The sequence below is a fragment of the Diprion similis genome, chromosome 6 (assembly GCF_021155765.1).
Source record: "Diprion similis isolate iyDipSimi1 chromosome 6, iyDipSimi1.1, whole genome shotgun sequence".
Taxonomy (NCBI): domain Eukaryota; kingdom Metazoa; phylum Arthropoda; class Insecta; order Hymenoptera; family Diprionidae; genus Diprion; species Diprion similis.
Genome location: NC_060110.1, coordinates 18919726 through 18936840, shown reverse-complemented (window position 1 = coordinate 18936840; position 17115 = coordinate 18919726). Strand labels below are relative to the sequence as shown.

The following is a 17115-nucleotide window of genomic DNA, read 5'->3' as shown; positions in this document are numbered from 1 at the left end:
ATTCATGCATCCGATTAATGGACGGTACATGTGGCCAATTCAGCGAATTACCTCATTGATGCCATTACTATTTACCACCGCGCTGATCCGGAGTGCAATTTGCAGAGCAAGTGGCGTAATGGCGTTCAGGAACAACGCTAATTGAATTTTAGTCTCTTCTCTCCGTCCTCCTGCCCATCCATAACTGAGCAAATAAATCTACCAGATTTCATTGATTGCGAACCTTTGCATCGGTATACTTGGAATACACGAAGGCATGAGGCATTATACATTGGTTTGTTTAAACTACGCCGCTCGGTTGTAACTACATAATCATATCGTTGAGAGATTTCTGCCAAATTTATGCTAATTTTTTTTCTCTTTTTTTTCTTTGCTCATCCTAACATCAATTGAAATTCAATGCAAAAGTAAAAAGAAGAAAACAAATGGTCGAAATGGTAAAAATTTCCTCCTTAAATCTATTCGAACTAACGACGGACTAACAGCATTCCTTTCGGCCATACCGGGATGTTTATTACGTGTACATATATAATACCTTTATTGTACAGGTTTGGTTCTAGTATTGGAATAAATTAGAATATTTGCCAGTGTTACCACATACGTATTACATATGCACGTACAAATATGCATACACCCACACCCACACACAAACACACATACATATAGGCATGTAAATTTATGCTCTTTCAGGCCGACAAACGTAAGGGACGTGAAAGAAGGAAAAAAATTAAAAAAAAAAAATGTTCTCTCGTTTTCAAATCGTTAGATATTTCGCGTCGAGGATCTTTCAGCAGCTGCAAACGCGAGCTGGTGTACCTAATAATTTGCGAGCATGCATTATAACCTGCACCCTTTGAGTATACGAAGATTGCAGCGGAATGCCGGCTGCACTTTTTTGTCTCTCTTCGCCGTCTCGTTCTCCCTCTTTCTTTAGTCATGCGTAGGTGTAGAAGCGTTATAAGACATGAAATGAAAATAGGTTTAAAAAAGAAGAAGAAAAAGAAAGAAGGGAGAACGAGAGAAGACGAAGAAGGAGAAGAAGAAATAAGATTAAAATGAACCGCATCCGGCGAACGTTTATATGATATTGTTGGACGCCTTCTCAGAATTCGCGCGTATACGAGTGCGAGCTGCTCTGGCGGCCTTTCTTTAACTCTCTTTCTGTGCGTGGCTAAATTTAGCACATTTTCATTGCGCGGGGGCTGCGGGCTAAAAACCAACCGGCATAGGCTGGGTGATGTCACGAGCACGCATGCAAACGCTTATCGCGTGCGTGTGACGACGACGCTTGGGAGGATGACGCCGACGTCGCCGGATAGGACTGAGAATTTCCAAAAACACGCCATTCGGTGATATTTGGAGGAAACGGGGGGGAGGCGGTGATTTCTTTTAATTTCATCTCTCACTTGTACAACAATTCGAAAAATACTTTTATGGCATAACGTGGCATTGTTTTATTTAAAAAAACTTATTCTTCCAAAGTTATCGTAGAACCTGGTACAAATTCCGAATTTGCAAACCTGATATGCGTGCTTTCCTCATCTTTGTTATTTGCCGTGACAATCAGTGCATTTATACTTCAATGCTTGACAACCCTTCACGTACGTTGAAAGACTGACGGAAACCCAGCTCTAGTCGGTTTCTAGGCTCTCTTCCTTCGGAGCGTTAGAGCCGAGGCCGTTTCTCGGCTTTTTATCTTCACCTTCGTTTCGCCCGACGTCTATAACCGGACGCGTTCCGTCGCCGTGCTTCTTGGTACGCCCTTCGACCACCGAGTCCGAGGCCGTTTTTAAATCGTACGCGAAACCGTAATCCGCAAGCGTCTGTAAGAACTTGGTGTTGAAACCACCCCGTACACTGAATTCTCCAGCTCTCCAATCCCAGGGAAAACTGTGGTGGTAATTGTGCCATCCATCTCCGCCGGTGAAAAACGAAACGACGTTGGAATCGACGGAGACAATTCTTCTGAAATTGTCAACAACTTTATTATATAGTCAATTAATCGTGAATTTTATCTCGATATTCGTCCAAGTATAACAACGGAGAGTGTTGACAATCCTGAGGGTCTGAACATCGAGAATCATTCCGCAATTGTTTTACATCTGCTTTAGAAATGAATCGGTGATCGTTGACTTACTTGTCGTAGGGCTTTGTGCCGAACATGTGAGCGATCGAATTTACGCTCCAAGTTGCGTGGAGGATGACGACGTAGCGAAGACAGTATACGACGTAAAAGGAAGTCCACCAATTTTCATTCCAACAGAAAACTGGCAAACAAGTGGGACAAAGAAATCCCACAAGTAGATAAACCGGTACGAAATATCTGAAAGTTAATTTTTATCAGTTGCCTTTCCTTCTTTTTCTCGTACAGTCGCATATAATATATGGAATGATGAAAAACAGACACGCTTATAACGCAATGTGATGAGAAAAAATACCGTCGATGGTTACCCAGTTAGTAATTCACGTTTCTAATTTGAAAAATCGTGCGGATTTTCCATTAGAATTAAATTGACGTACTGTTCGAAGAGTTGGATACTCACTTGTGTTGAAACATGAGGATTTTGTCATCGAGTAGATCCGAGACGTCGATGCACTTGCTCTTCTCTTTGACCAGGGGATGTTTCTTAGATATCAACCAGCCGACATGGGAAAAGAAAAATCCTCTGGTAGCATTGTGAGGATCGGCGTCGGTGTCGCTGTACTTGTGATGCAGTCTGTGATCTCTTGCCCAGGTATACATGCTGTTCTATAATACGAAAGGTATAACCTAATCTCGCTTGATTGTCGCTCAGCTATTAAAAGGTAGTTAGGAGGAACCCGAAAAGGGGGTTGGAAACATTACGGGGGTAAAAGCACTTTGATCCTGAATCGTCAACGACTGTTATTACGTTACACCTGTGATACCCGGCATTATTATTAACTCGAGTATAATGAGCGCACAATTTTGCCGAAATCGCATTTTTTTGTGATTAGCGCCGAATGATTGAATCCACTAACCTGCCCAGCCGCCGTTTGAAAAATTATCATAGCCAGCCTGAGAGCCGTTGTCGCCTTGAAACTCTTGTGCGAATAGTATCGATGGGCCCCCAACGTTACGGCTTCGCCGGTACAGAACGCCATGAAAAGCGCTAGGAAAGAACAAAATGGTGAAGTTTTACGAAGCAATTGTTGAAACGGAGTTGGGTTGCCCTTCGCCAGCATTCTTATATCTGTATTCTTACGAACAATGTAATTTCAACTCACCCCATATTGTTGTGAGTAACTTGGCGTTCACCAGCAGATGGTAAATACCAATTACTGCGCCTACGTGGAGGGCGCAGAAGTATAACAGATTGGGAATCACAAGTCTGTGATAAAATTTATCGTTCGTGCTGACATCCTTGTTGATCACCTCTTCCAGGTCGAATTCTTGACTCTGTTCATTTTTCACGATGAAGTCCAAGTCTAAGTCGTGACCCCTGTAAATTTAAATTCAAATTACACAATATGTAATAATTTTCAACCTTCTAGTTACACTATAGCTTAGTCAGACAGCCAGTCCGTCAGGGAATCCATTAATTTTTTAGTTTCGATGGATTCTGTAACTTATACCGCCTTTACCACCTCCAACATTTACATACGGTCTTCTTGCAAGTTGATCACAATCTCATTGTGTTCTGCATTGCGTACCACTTTTCGATTAGATTAATTGTATTGTCCAGACGAATTTCTAAACGGCTGATTATATTCTATTTTCCTTTCAAAATATCCAGTAATAATTGTACCCCTTTTGTTAATATAATTACGCTGCATTTACTCTCTTGATACGCGATAGAATTTTCGAAAATTAAACAATCGCTAAAGTCTGGGAAAGTGACAATTGGTCAGAGAAATTAGAGATTTTACGACATCGGATAGAATATGAGGAAAAACTCCTGTTTGGACTGTATATTATTAAGCGTGTATTGAAAACTCTTAAAATTAGCAATTACCTCATTGAAACAAAGTTCGCAGCATTCAAGATGATATTTTCTCAAACCCTCGACTATCTACGTCTTATTTTTCACTATGCTCGTGTTGCCTCTATGCAGAACGGAATCACGCTCAGCGTATTGCCCCGGATTAATGATCTTCAATTGCTGATGGTGGAAGGATTATCAAAGTTTTAATGTGCCCAACATTACGACGTATTTGTACTTTACTACGAGACTTTCCATATACAGTTTAACTAAGTCGATACGAAGAATGATATCGAGATTAATTACCGCCGCGGTATTTGTTGTTACTCGATACCGATTTTATGATCCTTACATGCACTCGTTCCAGGCAGCCGAGTTCAATAACGAACTATAACATACTCACCTGAAACGCAGCTAAAGGAAATTACTCGCCTGATGGAAATCTTGTTAAAAATCTGCAACTGCACGACTTTACCCGGTAGTGAACACAACACACTGCGACGCAATATCGCAATTAAACACATCAATTCATTGCGACATACTTACAGCTGATAGAATGTGCACTCCTTGCAATTCTGAGAATTGGCAATGAGCCTCTGGTTGTTCCTACTGCAGGTTGGATGTTTCACAATGGAGGGTATCGCGGTGCGTTTTCCAACCGTATATAACGTTAAAACACTACGAGATGCAACATTACGAGCAAATTTTTCCACACTCAAAACGATTCTCACCTGTACGCATAATGCGTATAATCTTACCATTTTCTACTAGTGAGGTTACGAACAGTAGCTGTTATCGAATGGACTAATCGACGAGGAAGCCTTCAGCTATGATTCGACACGAGGATCAAGGGCGGCGCGTGCACCTTTCGTTTTATTTCCCCCTTGTCATCAATGAGTCGAGGGTCGTGGAAATCTGCTTTCCGAATATCTTTTAGATCGATAACCCCCGGGTAGTTGACTCAACGAGGAAACGGCGATGGGCTACCATTGCGCAATACCAGTTGAACGAAGATATAATCTCTTTTTAACCGACTGCAATTACCTGAAAGAAGACGACGAAGGTACACCCTGCTGGCAGCGTATCTTCGATCACCACCTGTCGACTCTTGGCAGGTGTGAAACGCGATCGAAGCCCCGGTACGCAGTGTTCGGCCCCTCGGGCATGGCGTAGCGTATCAATTTACGCTTTGTTTTCGTCAACCCTTTTCGAGGTCATTCTTGTTTACTACACGTGATATCCGATGCCAACGTGACAATATGGTTGACCTGACGTCACGCGGAACGCTACCGGTATTGCTACACCGTGCATCTGCGTGCAATGTTTTTTCGCATGGCGGTGAAAAAGCGAAAGAACGAAGGAAAGCAGGAGAGAACGAAAGAAAGAAGGTATAGGACGTATAAGTTGTAAACTGACTTTCGCATTGGGTATTAAAAAAGAAATACCATTTCAATTTAATCCCACCAGCGTTAGAACTCTGGACGTGGCAGTAACGCTGGTTTTATTATGCTACAAAAAATGCAATTTAAGTGTATATCCCCTCTTGCGATGTAACGGCGAATTATCGCGGTAAAAAAATGCAATATGACTATAATTCTAGCAATACCGCCCCACAGGCACAGCAACGAACGATATAAAATATTAAGACGGATCGCCTGTCGTAAATTTGCGCATTTCATCGCGGTGGCCATTATAAAAATGGACACCCTTGTTTCATGTACATACTGCAAAAAAAAAAAAAAAAAAAAAAAAAAAAAAACGGTATTGCAAGATCGCATGACCGCAAGAATCGCGATCGCAACACGAAACTAAAATTACTTGTATAAAAATCATAGAGAAATGTTTTTCTATTTCTCAGCCCTTTGGGATTTGCGAATTATGCTCAATAATACTCGTATCGGTAATGCAAAATGCATTGGAGGATAGACACTTGTTTACCCAACCTTATTATTGTTAGCTCAGCTCGCTGAAAAAAGTTGAACCACATTATACCTGGTCAAATGATGAAAAGGTACGAAGGGAGATATGCACAATGTTTGATTACCTCTTTATTTCCTGCCTCTATAAGCGACAATGCGTAATTCGAAGTCCAATCTGCACCTCGATCTGTGTTTAACGATCTGAATACTGTTCAAAACTTCCTGTAGGTCGCACACGTAAGGTATACCCACGCAAGGAAATTAAGTGGACATCCAATGTTTTCCTCCTGTACAGATTAGAAGCACAAAGTAGACGAGAGCGCATCGAGTCGTTGCTCATAATAAATTTTAACTTGACTTTATCCAAGTGTCACGAATCGACAAAGCTTTTCGGCGATCCCTACATCCGATTGTGACTTGACCGTTTTTCATTGTCTGTTTTAGGCGGCGATATTGCAGCAAACGGCCGAATACATTTATCAGTTGGAGCAGGAGAAGACGCAGCTGTTATCGCAAAATTGTCAACTCAAGCGATTGGTGAACCAGCATGAAGGAGGCGATGTACCAATCAAAAAACGCAAGGCCGACAACCAAGGTATGATATCCACTGATATATCTTTGAGTTATTGAACACTATTCAAATGTACGGTTTTTTTTGTTGTTTTCTTTCGTTTTTTTTTTATTCATCCTCTTCAAACCCGACGTTTCTGAGGTCATTTCTACGGTTGGACGCAATCAGAGACTGTATAGATTTGAGTCTTCTTTTTTCAGTAAAATAGAGGAAAAACCATTTCACGGAGAGTCGTTTTGATAGTGATTAGATGAATAGTATTGTTTTCTTTTTTCCAGCAGTCGTTGTTAGCTTACCAATGCATGTTAACGAGAGCGGGGATGAAGGATTAGGGAGTATGTCTCCTGAGCCATTATCTGTAATTACTGTCTCTGCGGATGCACATTCGGTATCAAGCAGTGACGTTTCCGAGCTGAGACGACAGTTGGAAAGAGAACGTCGTGCGAGGGTACGCGTCGAGGAACAGATGAGGGCTCTTCAAAGTCAAATTTATCCTGAAAGATTTAGGGATAATCAACTTATCGCTTATCAACCACACGAGGTTTGTGCTGCAAAATAATAATTCAAATGGATCATAAGTTCTTGCCATATTGTATGGACTGTATAGCAATATTCAAATTAACGCCTATTTTTGAATCAAGTTTCTCTGATTTCTTACCAATCCTCAAGTTAATGATTTGCCTTCTGTTCTGCAGGTGATCGAGCATACTGACAACGTGATGGCCCAAGAAACTGAGGAAGCAGTTGCCTCGTTACAAGTTGTATCTGTGGTCGCTCTACCTCCCGTAGGTTCGACGCAAACTGTCGAAACGACGACCCCAGATCCCAGTCCATCCCCATCCCCACTTCCAGAAATGGTACCAGATGAAATAAAAGAGGAAGTGTCTCGCCCCACCACTCCTAAGATTGGTAGCTTTTCTCAGAATCAGGTATTCTCCACGCCTACCAAACAAAAACTTGGATCGTTCTCACCAACACATGTGCCGTACTCGACGGCTCCAATTGAATTCAAAAACGTTCCTTCTCAGTTTATACCCACAAGTCCGACAAGACCATTTTCCCCACCTGTTGAACCGCAGCGATTACCCAGCGTCCTCGAAGCTGCAATGAAAGCAGAACCCAAAGTTGAGGTTGAAAGGTTTGTATTCTTAATATTTTCTTGACCATGTATGATCTCAGTAGTTTCGGCAGCAGAATTACCCTTGAGAACCCATAGAAATACCGTTTCTTTCGCTACCTCAAAATCTATTCGCCATAAGCAAAAATGACACATCTTTATATTCAATACTGTTAAAGTAAACGTGTTTTTGTATTCTAGGTTGCCCTCGCCAGCAAACTCGTTAGACGATGGTACGCCACAAGCAAGGCTATACCTTGCTAATACGTCACGCCAAAACCTGGAAACCATTGTCGAAGCGATACGCCACTTAGAAGGTGATCACTTGTTCAGCGATGAACCAGCACAGGATGTACCATTAGCTCTTACAAACAAACCAACTGTGGCACCAGCGACAACGACTAAACGGTTGCTACATGCAGAAATGAACAACTTCCTTCAGTTTCATTCTCAACAGCAAGCCCAGCAACGACCTGGTGTTATTGTTGTCAAACATTCGTGATCGTCCATCACGCCACGCTCAAAACATTAATACCTACGATCCCAGTACATTGACTTTACTTAAAAATTTGCAGATAACTTCTTCGATATTTTGTTGCAATTTCTTTTCTTTTTTTTATCATTTACTCGACTCTTTAATACGCAATTTTCAACGGCCTTCTGTTTGTAGTAAAGTTTATTCTGTTTTTCAACAAATCATGTAACAAAGATTCAATAGAAATCTAATTTCTATAATTCCTAATTTTCGTGTGAAAAGGGCATTTCAAACAAAAACTTTTCTTACTTTTCGATAGCGGTAGATTCGCCAAGCGAATTGATAAATCATGACTCGTGAACATGTCTTTAAACTCGCTACAGTATTGCAAGTATATCATAGATTTGCGAGTATGTAGGATGTGGGTCAAAGTTTATTAATTTGATGACATAAGAACACCTGAATTTCCTGACCAAGTTCAAATAATTACTATTATATAAGAATGGTCGCTCAAAGAATTTCTAGATTCTTTAAAAAGTGGTCCAAATACTGCGATTTGATGTTTTATATACAATTGTTGAAAAATGTAAGATTTTCACGCCTACATTTTATACGACTAGGAAACTGGATTATAACTGTTAAATTATCATGTGAATGAGAAACCTGACACAAAAATTAGTCAATCTTACATGATCTTGAATTCAGTTTTCACTACCCATTGAACAATGTTTATATAAAATGAGACATCGACGTTATAATTGATGTCAAGTATTCACTATCGGTTACACACGGTTGTTTGTTATGATCTAAACAAATCCATTGCAAATTTTGATGTTCAACTAAAGTTGATGTGCACTATACGACATTGATCTTCAAAATTCTGCTACTATACTACAATCTTCGAAGATGTTTCTTGAAAAAGTTTATTCAGACGCAGCATGTGACCATTTCCGTTAATTATTATCCTTTCGTTTTTTGTTTTGATACATAGAACGTTGATTATTGCAATTACGGAGTCAAAGTAAATCATTTTGTATTTATTATCATTATATATACACCCCTAAAAAATCGTATATAATCGAACTTTCTTGTAAATACATCCGATTTTTCTATATATTCTACGAATTAACAAAGAACACTCACCTGTTCTGAATCTCGCTCGATGGACAATTGTTTTTATGTTTTCACAGATCGAGTAAGTGTTTTTCTCCAGTAAGGTAGGCTTAAGATTAACATTATTATAACAATAATATTCCTAATTCTTAAAAGTACGCTGTATTATAAGATTTACGTTTTTTTACGTTGTTACAGAAAACTGATGATAAAAAATACGTTTCTCAATGTTTTTAGTCATTGTTGAAAACCACAAAAAAAATAATAATAATTAAAAAAAATCAAAATATTCATACTTAATATTTGACACACATTAAGATGTAATAAAAGTATGTAGTGCATATAAACGGTTGCGATTCGTTTTTCTGGCATTCAGATTCGCACCATGATGGAATTTCATTGAATTTTGTTTAATCTGTGCCAAATATCGAGTACCGAGACTTTTGTTCCTTTGTAAACATGTAGCTCTAGAGTTAGAATGACAGAGTCAGTCAGTGATTGGAATCACTGCTATGATATTAATTCTACCTCGTAACATGTAGACACAGGTAGGACCACACCTATCCAGGTATGTTTTGAGTATGATAAACCGATAAATGATTTATTGTCAAAAAATATTCTTGTTCAAATCAGTTTTTTGAAATATCAATTGGAAAACGGTGTACCACCTTAGTTTCTTACAAACTTTACGCCCTCTGAAAAGGTTCAGAGTATCCATAGACTGACTGACTGACCAATGGGAGCCCTGGTATGTAAATTTTTTTTGTTTCGTGTCTCTCTGTTATGTTACTTTTATATTATTAATAATAATTCATACCCAATTATGATGGACATTTGCAGTTATCATCATCATCATTATTACTATTATTATCATTATTATTATTACTATTATTTTCACTTTTATTATCATTATTATTATTATTTTCTACAATGGATATTGAGTAATGAACGATATGATCAATAATATTAAGAATAGTGTATGAAAATAATATCTACAATATGATAAACAGAACTAAGAATAAGTAATCGAGTAACTTTTTAGGAAAGTAGGTCAGTAGGAATTGTTTAATTCGTACACGGTGAAAATCTAATGATACTATCATCATTATGAGCAGAAAGAATAATTACAGTTATAAAAAAAATGATTAATATTATGTATTAATATTAAATGTGACACTACTCTGTAACTGTATTGTACTGTATGTATATAAATTAGCAATGTTGTATACGTGACACGCGTGATCCTAGGTACTACGATACTCTAAGAAGAGTAATATAACTATGTTGTATTGCATGAGTTATTCAATACGTAGCATTAGTGGTTACTACAAGTGAAATAAAAGAATGGGCCTGACGTGTATTAGTTTGATTGCATTTAACGAGCTTACTCGCGTGAAAAGTGTGTTGTTCCTGAACAGTATATTTCGAAACCATGTTCTCTAGATGTTTGTCTAGTATATCACCGTTCAAAGAACATCAAGTATCTTTGCTTGTTGTAATAATGAAACCGAGAGATATTATTTTGCTCATTGTGCAGGTGAGCTTACATCATGCAATCATTTAATAACTCGTACATCTGCATTGCTCGATTCAACATTTGTTGCTCTATGCTACGTACGGGAAAAACTTGTAAGATTGTTAAGTCCAATTACCTGCATAACATAAAATCGGATTATTCGCATTTATACAGGGTGGTTCCAGGAAAACCGTTTAAAAACCTTACAAGGTTTTCTATGAAACAGCCAGGGCCTTTTAGGTAATTTGGAATAATATTATTCACACGAAATGTCCTAGGCAGAGTGTGACGATGAGATTTTATTCGATTTTTCAAGACTACTCTATGTGGAATATTTACATCATAAATAAATTTAAATGTTTACAATTGAATGAATCTGGTCTAAAGACTTCAGAGTTTGGAGATGTAAACTTGCTTTTCAAAATTATAATAACAACTCTTTGGGAAACTTCAAATTTTCCACAATTCTTTTATTACTAGAGACGAAATATATTTCTTATCGATAGCTTTCTCAAAAAGAATGGAAAGTATTATAACTTGAAGTTGTCTGACTCTGGCCAGTTTATAAATGATGCCCAAGTCAACCAAATTTTTTTACTCACTGGGAACTTAAACGATTCTATGGAATGTTCTGTATAACGAGTATTCAAGTACACACCGAATACATGGGTGAATACACACATATGATGAAAAACACGCAAAGACCTTCGTGCGTGCTTCTGTATATGTCTTTAACAAGAGCACGCATCTATAGGCATACACTATTCGTACACAATTTATATTTAAAGATAATCTGAAATAACTTTGAGACTTAGTGCGTGCATGACCACAATGTTTTTTGTCATTCTACCACTCACAAGATTACTTCGATGTGTATTCCAAGTGTGCGTAGGCTTAGCAACTAAATTTCTAGTGAATGTATTAGATTATTTATTAAATTCTATTCGTTATATAAATTGGAGGGTAAGCAGATACCAAATTGCAATAATTTTTAATAATTAGGCACAGTTTTGATTCATGACTTTTCTACATCTGAATTATATTACTAGATCATTTTCGAGTATTCAGATTAGCGTATGCACATTAGTATTATGCAATCGTACCAACTCTACACCTGCAGCGGGTCAGATAGGCATTAACTTCATCCCACCTAGCATATACGTACGGAGAAGACTTCCGGAGTTCAAAAATGAATACAATGCAGGACATGATTAAACCAATAACTTGTCACGAAATGAAAACAGTAACATCCTCAGAGAAAATTTGTATAGAAACGAGTTACTGAACTCTAAACATTGAAATCTAAGTTTCCAGAGTATGGAATGCTTTATTGTTGTAACAATCTTCAACCCAATTTATACTACCATGGTGGAAAAATGTGTCGAGTTTGAGAACAATTGAAAATAATAATTTTCAGGATTTGAATTTTTCTCGGAATTTACAAATGAGGTTGCTGTTTTTTTAATTTTCAACAATGTTGATAATTTCCTATATTATACACGCATTTATTCAGACTTATGTTGCCGTTGGCTAAGTGACCAGAAGCATTGATACCGGCGCTTCTACTCCGATAGTCTTTTAATAGAACCAAGAAGTGAGTGAATACATCAAAATAGCTTCCAACTTTTTTTCATCTACTATTTTTCATATATTTTGATAGAGTCATCAAACTTATTCAATTCTATTAATCTTAGCTTTCAAAAATAGAATCTAATTATTTCATTAAGGATTGGATTAGTGATATCCAATAAATATTCATATGGAGATGAGTCGATTTTAATAACGTTTTCATGGCTGAGTATTTTTAACACAGCTTAAAATCTTTGCAAATGATATGCCAGCAATATAGAGCAATTCTTTAAAATTCACAAAAATTGCAGTGCATCTGGTATAGTTGGTAGTAGATGTGACATTAAATCTAATAGCATTATCTCACTTCTTGTTGAACGAATTATCATAGGATATGACCTGCAGGGCATAGCTGGGTAGTAATCATTACCATTAATCAATCATCATTGAATTCTCAAAGTATATTAGACAAGTGGATTAGGCTGTGCAGATTACGAGTGAACGATTACGAAATTAACATTAAGTGTAGATAATTTCGAACTTTGTAGCGATTGGCGACTGACAAGGTGAATTTCCTTACAAGAGGTGAAATTTTCCATCTGAAATACGGCTCTTTCTACTGATTCAACATTTTTGTTGAAATATTATGTCAGTATCTAATACCACGTTTACATCATGAGAATACTTTGTTCATTTGATGTAATACTTAATTGAAAATTGTAATTAAGAACACTGTGTTGCAGCATGCTCGGTATTATATTGTTGTATCATGACCTGCAATATTCAGTCGCTGATAGCTAGGATTTAGTATAAATGATGGAGAGGAAATGGGTTCCAGTTTGAAAACAGGAACAGAACTGAGTAGTATTTAATATGGGCGAGTTAAGCATGGAGAAAAGTGAATATATTATAGTACTGTGAAAATGTGTAAACTGTTTGAAAAACATTTTTTTTATTCTACAATCAGTGCAGACTATAGTTGATATGAAAATGATACCCGGTTACTAATGTGAAACGTTAGCGGTAGTAGACAGTTTTCTCTTACTTTAGGATAGGATGGCAGTTGACAATTATTTCCAATTTTCGATGTGATGATTACTTTTTTTCAATTGAGATTACTTGGCATTTGTAAGATCCAATTTTTATACCATATAAAGCATAGCATGTACATCCTACAAATTTTTAGTAAACTATGTACTGCATTTTGATCCACTTTGAATCATCATTCAAAATCCAGTAAACATTATCGTAATTGTAGAAAAAGGAAAATCGGTAAACTAGTGATCATTTGCAAATACATGACCAAACTTTCATCCAAACCTGGAGTAAAGAAAATCAGGCTATAATTTATATTATAGCAATGAACTGGTGTTTGCGGGCATATATAAAGTAAAATAAAAAGTTCCTCACTCATACTGCGTTTACATCGTACGTGTGAAAATGGTTAATCGCGAATACTTTTAAGCCATGATTGATTGTACTTCGTAAACACAGTTACCACAGAACAGACTGCCACTGACTTTGATTGTAAACGTTTGTAGTTAATATACATAAACAAACATCTAATTACGCAAGTTTCCACTACATGTACAGAAGCTCATAGTCACTTTAATAATGGTAACGTAGGTATATCGTTACATTGCTTTGAAATTAATCAAAATTCGTACCGTACGCATAGGTATACATGCTGATTACATGGATATTACATGAAATAAATGAAAGACGTATAGTAGCAACAATTTTTTTGGTTTTCTGTTCAACACTCAATTCGTACCCATTAACCTATTGAATAATTAACTGAAAAGGGTAATATCGAGACAGTGCATGGTAGTTTTGAGTATAATCTGGGAGCCACAGTTGTATCGTGAGATTATGTATAACAAACTGTTCATGAATGATTCAATTTAACGATTCGAAATGCACTCTCTCGATTCATGCAACATGAATATGTATAAAAGAAAATAATTAAAAAAAAAAAAAACATAAATCTCTGTGATGTATTTATAACTTCATTATATTCTGACGATTATTATTTACTGGTTAATATTTACTGATATATTACTATGATGATTAATAACATTAACATATGATGTATTCATAGTTGTCATTATTACTTAAAATATTACATACACATGTCACGTTATCTCTTTGCTATAATATCGTCTATTCCATGAAGATTGTGAGAAAATTTTAATCTAGGGTAAACCTAGGGTGACTGTCGTATATCTACTGACAATTGTCACCTTTGTCAGTCATTACAGCATAAATAATTTTAAAAAAAGAAAAAATATATACACGTATATATATTTGAACTAAGATCGTCAAAACTGCATTCGGCATCGGCTCACTTAAAATTTGATATTAGAAAAAAAATGTACGTACATTGACTGAGAAACCAATCATGTAGTTCAAAGTGATTAGGTGGAATTAGGCAAATTTTAGGAAAAATTGTAATAATCGTAAGAAAGATAATTAATAATTAATCTATAAGTAGACAAAATTGGGCATGTTGAAATTTTGACGATTTTAGTTGCTCTGTAATGTTATTACAGAATGGTCAGCTGCAGCAAGTAATATAATTATAGATTTCATTAATATATGCTATTTAAAAGAAACTATCTAGGATTATACGTACTTTTGTTCCTCCCTACTTACTTACAGAGATAACTTCTGGGTTTCCCGTGTCCTGAACAATCTTCAATTTTATAAATCTTCTGTGTTGATTTTCTTACATTGCTGACCATGCTGTTTTAATTATAATATAAGGCTATGCTAAAGTTTGTATGTAATTAAAGAAATATTACAAATGGATGCAAGCAACCATAGAAGCGGGATATTCATTGGCTAATCAGATTATAAAACATAAGTAATATTATACTTACTGTATTAAAATAGACTCATTTGGGGGTTTCGAAAAGCATATGACTTGACCAATTTTACGGTAAATATCACTACGACTATATTGAATGCTGGCTTTTTACGCTGTAATGATTATTTTTTATTTGAACACGATTCATCAACATTAAAATTTCTCTAGGATCGGAAGCAAGGAAGACATTGATCAGTAAATGCAATACTGCTACTGTATATTATGATGACCATTCATAAAATATGCTGTTTTCAAATCCCCTTTCCAAATGAGCAAAGTAGTCTTGATACCTTGCATATTGCTTTATTGTTACTCCATTATACATAAAATAAATATGAACACTACAGAGTATGCATAAACCTACCATGAGTTTCAAAATTGATCTGCGGTATAAACAGAGAACTCACAAACAGCAGCAAATTAAGTATTGGGTAAGCAGCACGGAATAGGATGTACCAAAATGATATATAAATATTGCATTTGCACTTTATCAAGGTGCTACTGCAAATACTGGTGCACAAAATTTAACGTTTGGTCTGAATAATTTGTTGGTTGGTATAGTTACAGTTATTGAGACAGATGTACAAAAATTGGTATTCTTCAGCAATAAATAGATCTTACACTATTTAATATGTTTTATTTAAAATGTCAAACAACTATATGTTGATTAACACACATGTTACACGGTCATATTTTGGAAATTTTGTTGGTGTTGGTGAGGTAATTTTCTCATTCCGTGTTACAAATTCCAAAAATCATTCATTGAGTATTTTACTTTACATTGGGTTCTCTGTATGTCCAAACAAATTCGGATAAGTGTTGAAACACATGGTACAACATAACACGATTATGTATTTACCTTAAAGAATAAGCTATAAAAACAGTTTACTTTCCTTTTTCTACACATTTTGTATATTTCCAGTAATTATTAATTAGAAGTGGCGTGTAGTTATCATTATTATTGGTAATAATTATTATTAATTATTAATTTACTATTGATCTACAGTTTTATTGAGCACTTATTATATTAATAATAATACTACTATTACTACTACTACTATTGTTATTCTTATAATTATTATTATTATTATTATTATGAAACTATGCAGCTTGTTTCGGCTTGATATTGTCGCTTAAACATACTATTCATACACAACATTAAATTATATTCAGCAGTCTGACCACCGTGTATATTGCATTAACCAGATGTATTTTGGACTGGTCCAAGAACTATACATAACAGTATATTGGTATAGTAAATTACATCACCGATGTCAGGAATGTACACACACAGAACAATATCAAAATACCAGACATGTGTTATTTTCCAAAATGTTTAACTCATATTATTTTTCGAAAATTTAATATTGAATACTAATAATATACCGAAGCCAGGAAGCACTATGCGATCAAGCTGCAAAGTTCGAAATACTATAATTTTCAACTGAATTTTCACAACATTAACATAGTGAACCTCGCAAATCTGTCAGTGTTGGGCAAGCAATTGTACGAATGATTTCTTATAAGGTAGTAGGGCACAAGATTGCGCCAAGAGAAGTACAAATTAAAAAAAACGTAATTATGAAAAGTCGAATCAGGAATAAGCGAAAATGTGGCCAATGTAAAAGAGGTGAAACGTCTGATTTAAGTTTTTTTTGGTTTTTATTTCATATATTTAATTATTATTGCTTCTAAACATTTAATTCGAAATACCTTGAATAAAAAAAAATAAATAATGTTATCCGTTTCTTACCTTTCTTTTGCATGTTGCAGGCCTTGTTTCACGAGGATAATATTGATGTAATATTGATTACGAAAATCACCCTATCCTCATGGAACTTGTTAATTGTAATCTTAATAAGTCTCTGAAAGTGGGCAGTTTTAGGAATAAACATTGGTAAGAAAATATTTCAAATAGTAATTGATCGTATATTTATGAAATTAGGGGCACACTTGCAGTATCATTTCACGACTTGATAATTATATTAATTTCAAAGTTTTCAGTACGGGAACAACTTATAGGCT

At 36.0% G+C, this 17115-nt stretch overlaps 2 protein-coding genes across 5 annotated transcripts in view; one reads left to right on the top strand and one right to left on the bottom strand.

Moving 5' to 3' along the window:
* LOC124407761 (helix-loop-helix protein 11) overlaps window positions 1–14494 on the top strand; it is a 182186-nt gene extending 167692 nt beyond the window's left edge. For 2 of the 3 annotated variants that reach the window (XM_046884256.1, XM_046884255.1), the window contains exons 3-6: window positions 6305–6455; window positions 6710–6972; window positions 7127–7569; window positions 7750–14494. In XM_046884256.1, the coding sequence (XP_046740212.1) occupies window positions 6305–6455; window positions 6710–6972; window positions 7127–7569; window positions 7750–8050 (1158 nt within the window). In that variant the 3' untranslated portion in view covers window positions 8051–14494. The remainder of the gene's footprint in view (window positions 1–6304; window positions 6456–6709; window positions 6973–7126; window positions 7570–7749) is intronic. The other variant, XM_046884257.1, reaches the window with a different exon arrangement.
* Window positions 1442–4428, bottom strand: LOC124407762 ((11Z)-hexadec-11-enoyl-CoA conjugase-like). 2 transcript variants are annotated; one of them, XM_046884258.1, is made up of 7 exons: window positions 4248–4428; window positions 3975–4121; window positions 3247–3461; window positions 3001–3131; window positions 2544–2749; window positions 2138–2323; window positions 1442–1965 (listed from the first exon to the last, which is right to left on the bottom strand). In XM_046884258.1, the coding sequence occupies exons 2-7, from the start codon at window positions 3977–3979 to the stop codon at window positions 1632–1634; spliced, it is 1077 nt and encodes a 358-aa protein (XP_046740214.1). In that variant the 5' UTR covers window positions 3980–4121; window positions 4248–4428; the 3' UTR covers window positions 1442–1631. The 2 variants fall into 2 exon arrangements, with proteins under 2 accessions (XP_046740214.1, XP_046740216.1); XM_046884260.1 differs by having other exon boundaries at window positions 4345–4428.
* Window positions 14495–17115: the final 2621 nt, after the last annotated feature.

What these genes read in the sequence shown, in the direction of transcription:
- LOC124407762 (XM_046884258.1), bottom strand. An exon ending in TTCAAACGGCGGCTGGGCAG is followed by an intron (nt 2,750 to 3,000) that starts GTTAGTGGATTC and finishes TTCGTATTATAG; the next exon opens with AACAGCATGTATACCTGGGC. An exon ending in GGCACAAAGCCCTACGACAA is followed by an intron (nt 1,966 to 2,137) that starts GTAAGTCAACGA and finishes TGACAATTTCAG; the next exon opens with AAGAATTGTCTCCGTCGATT.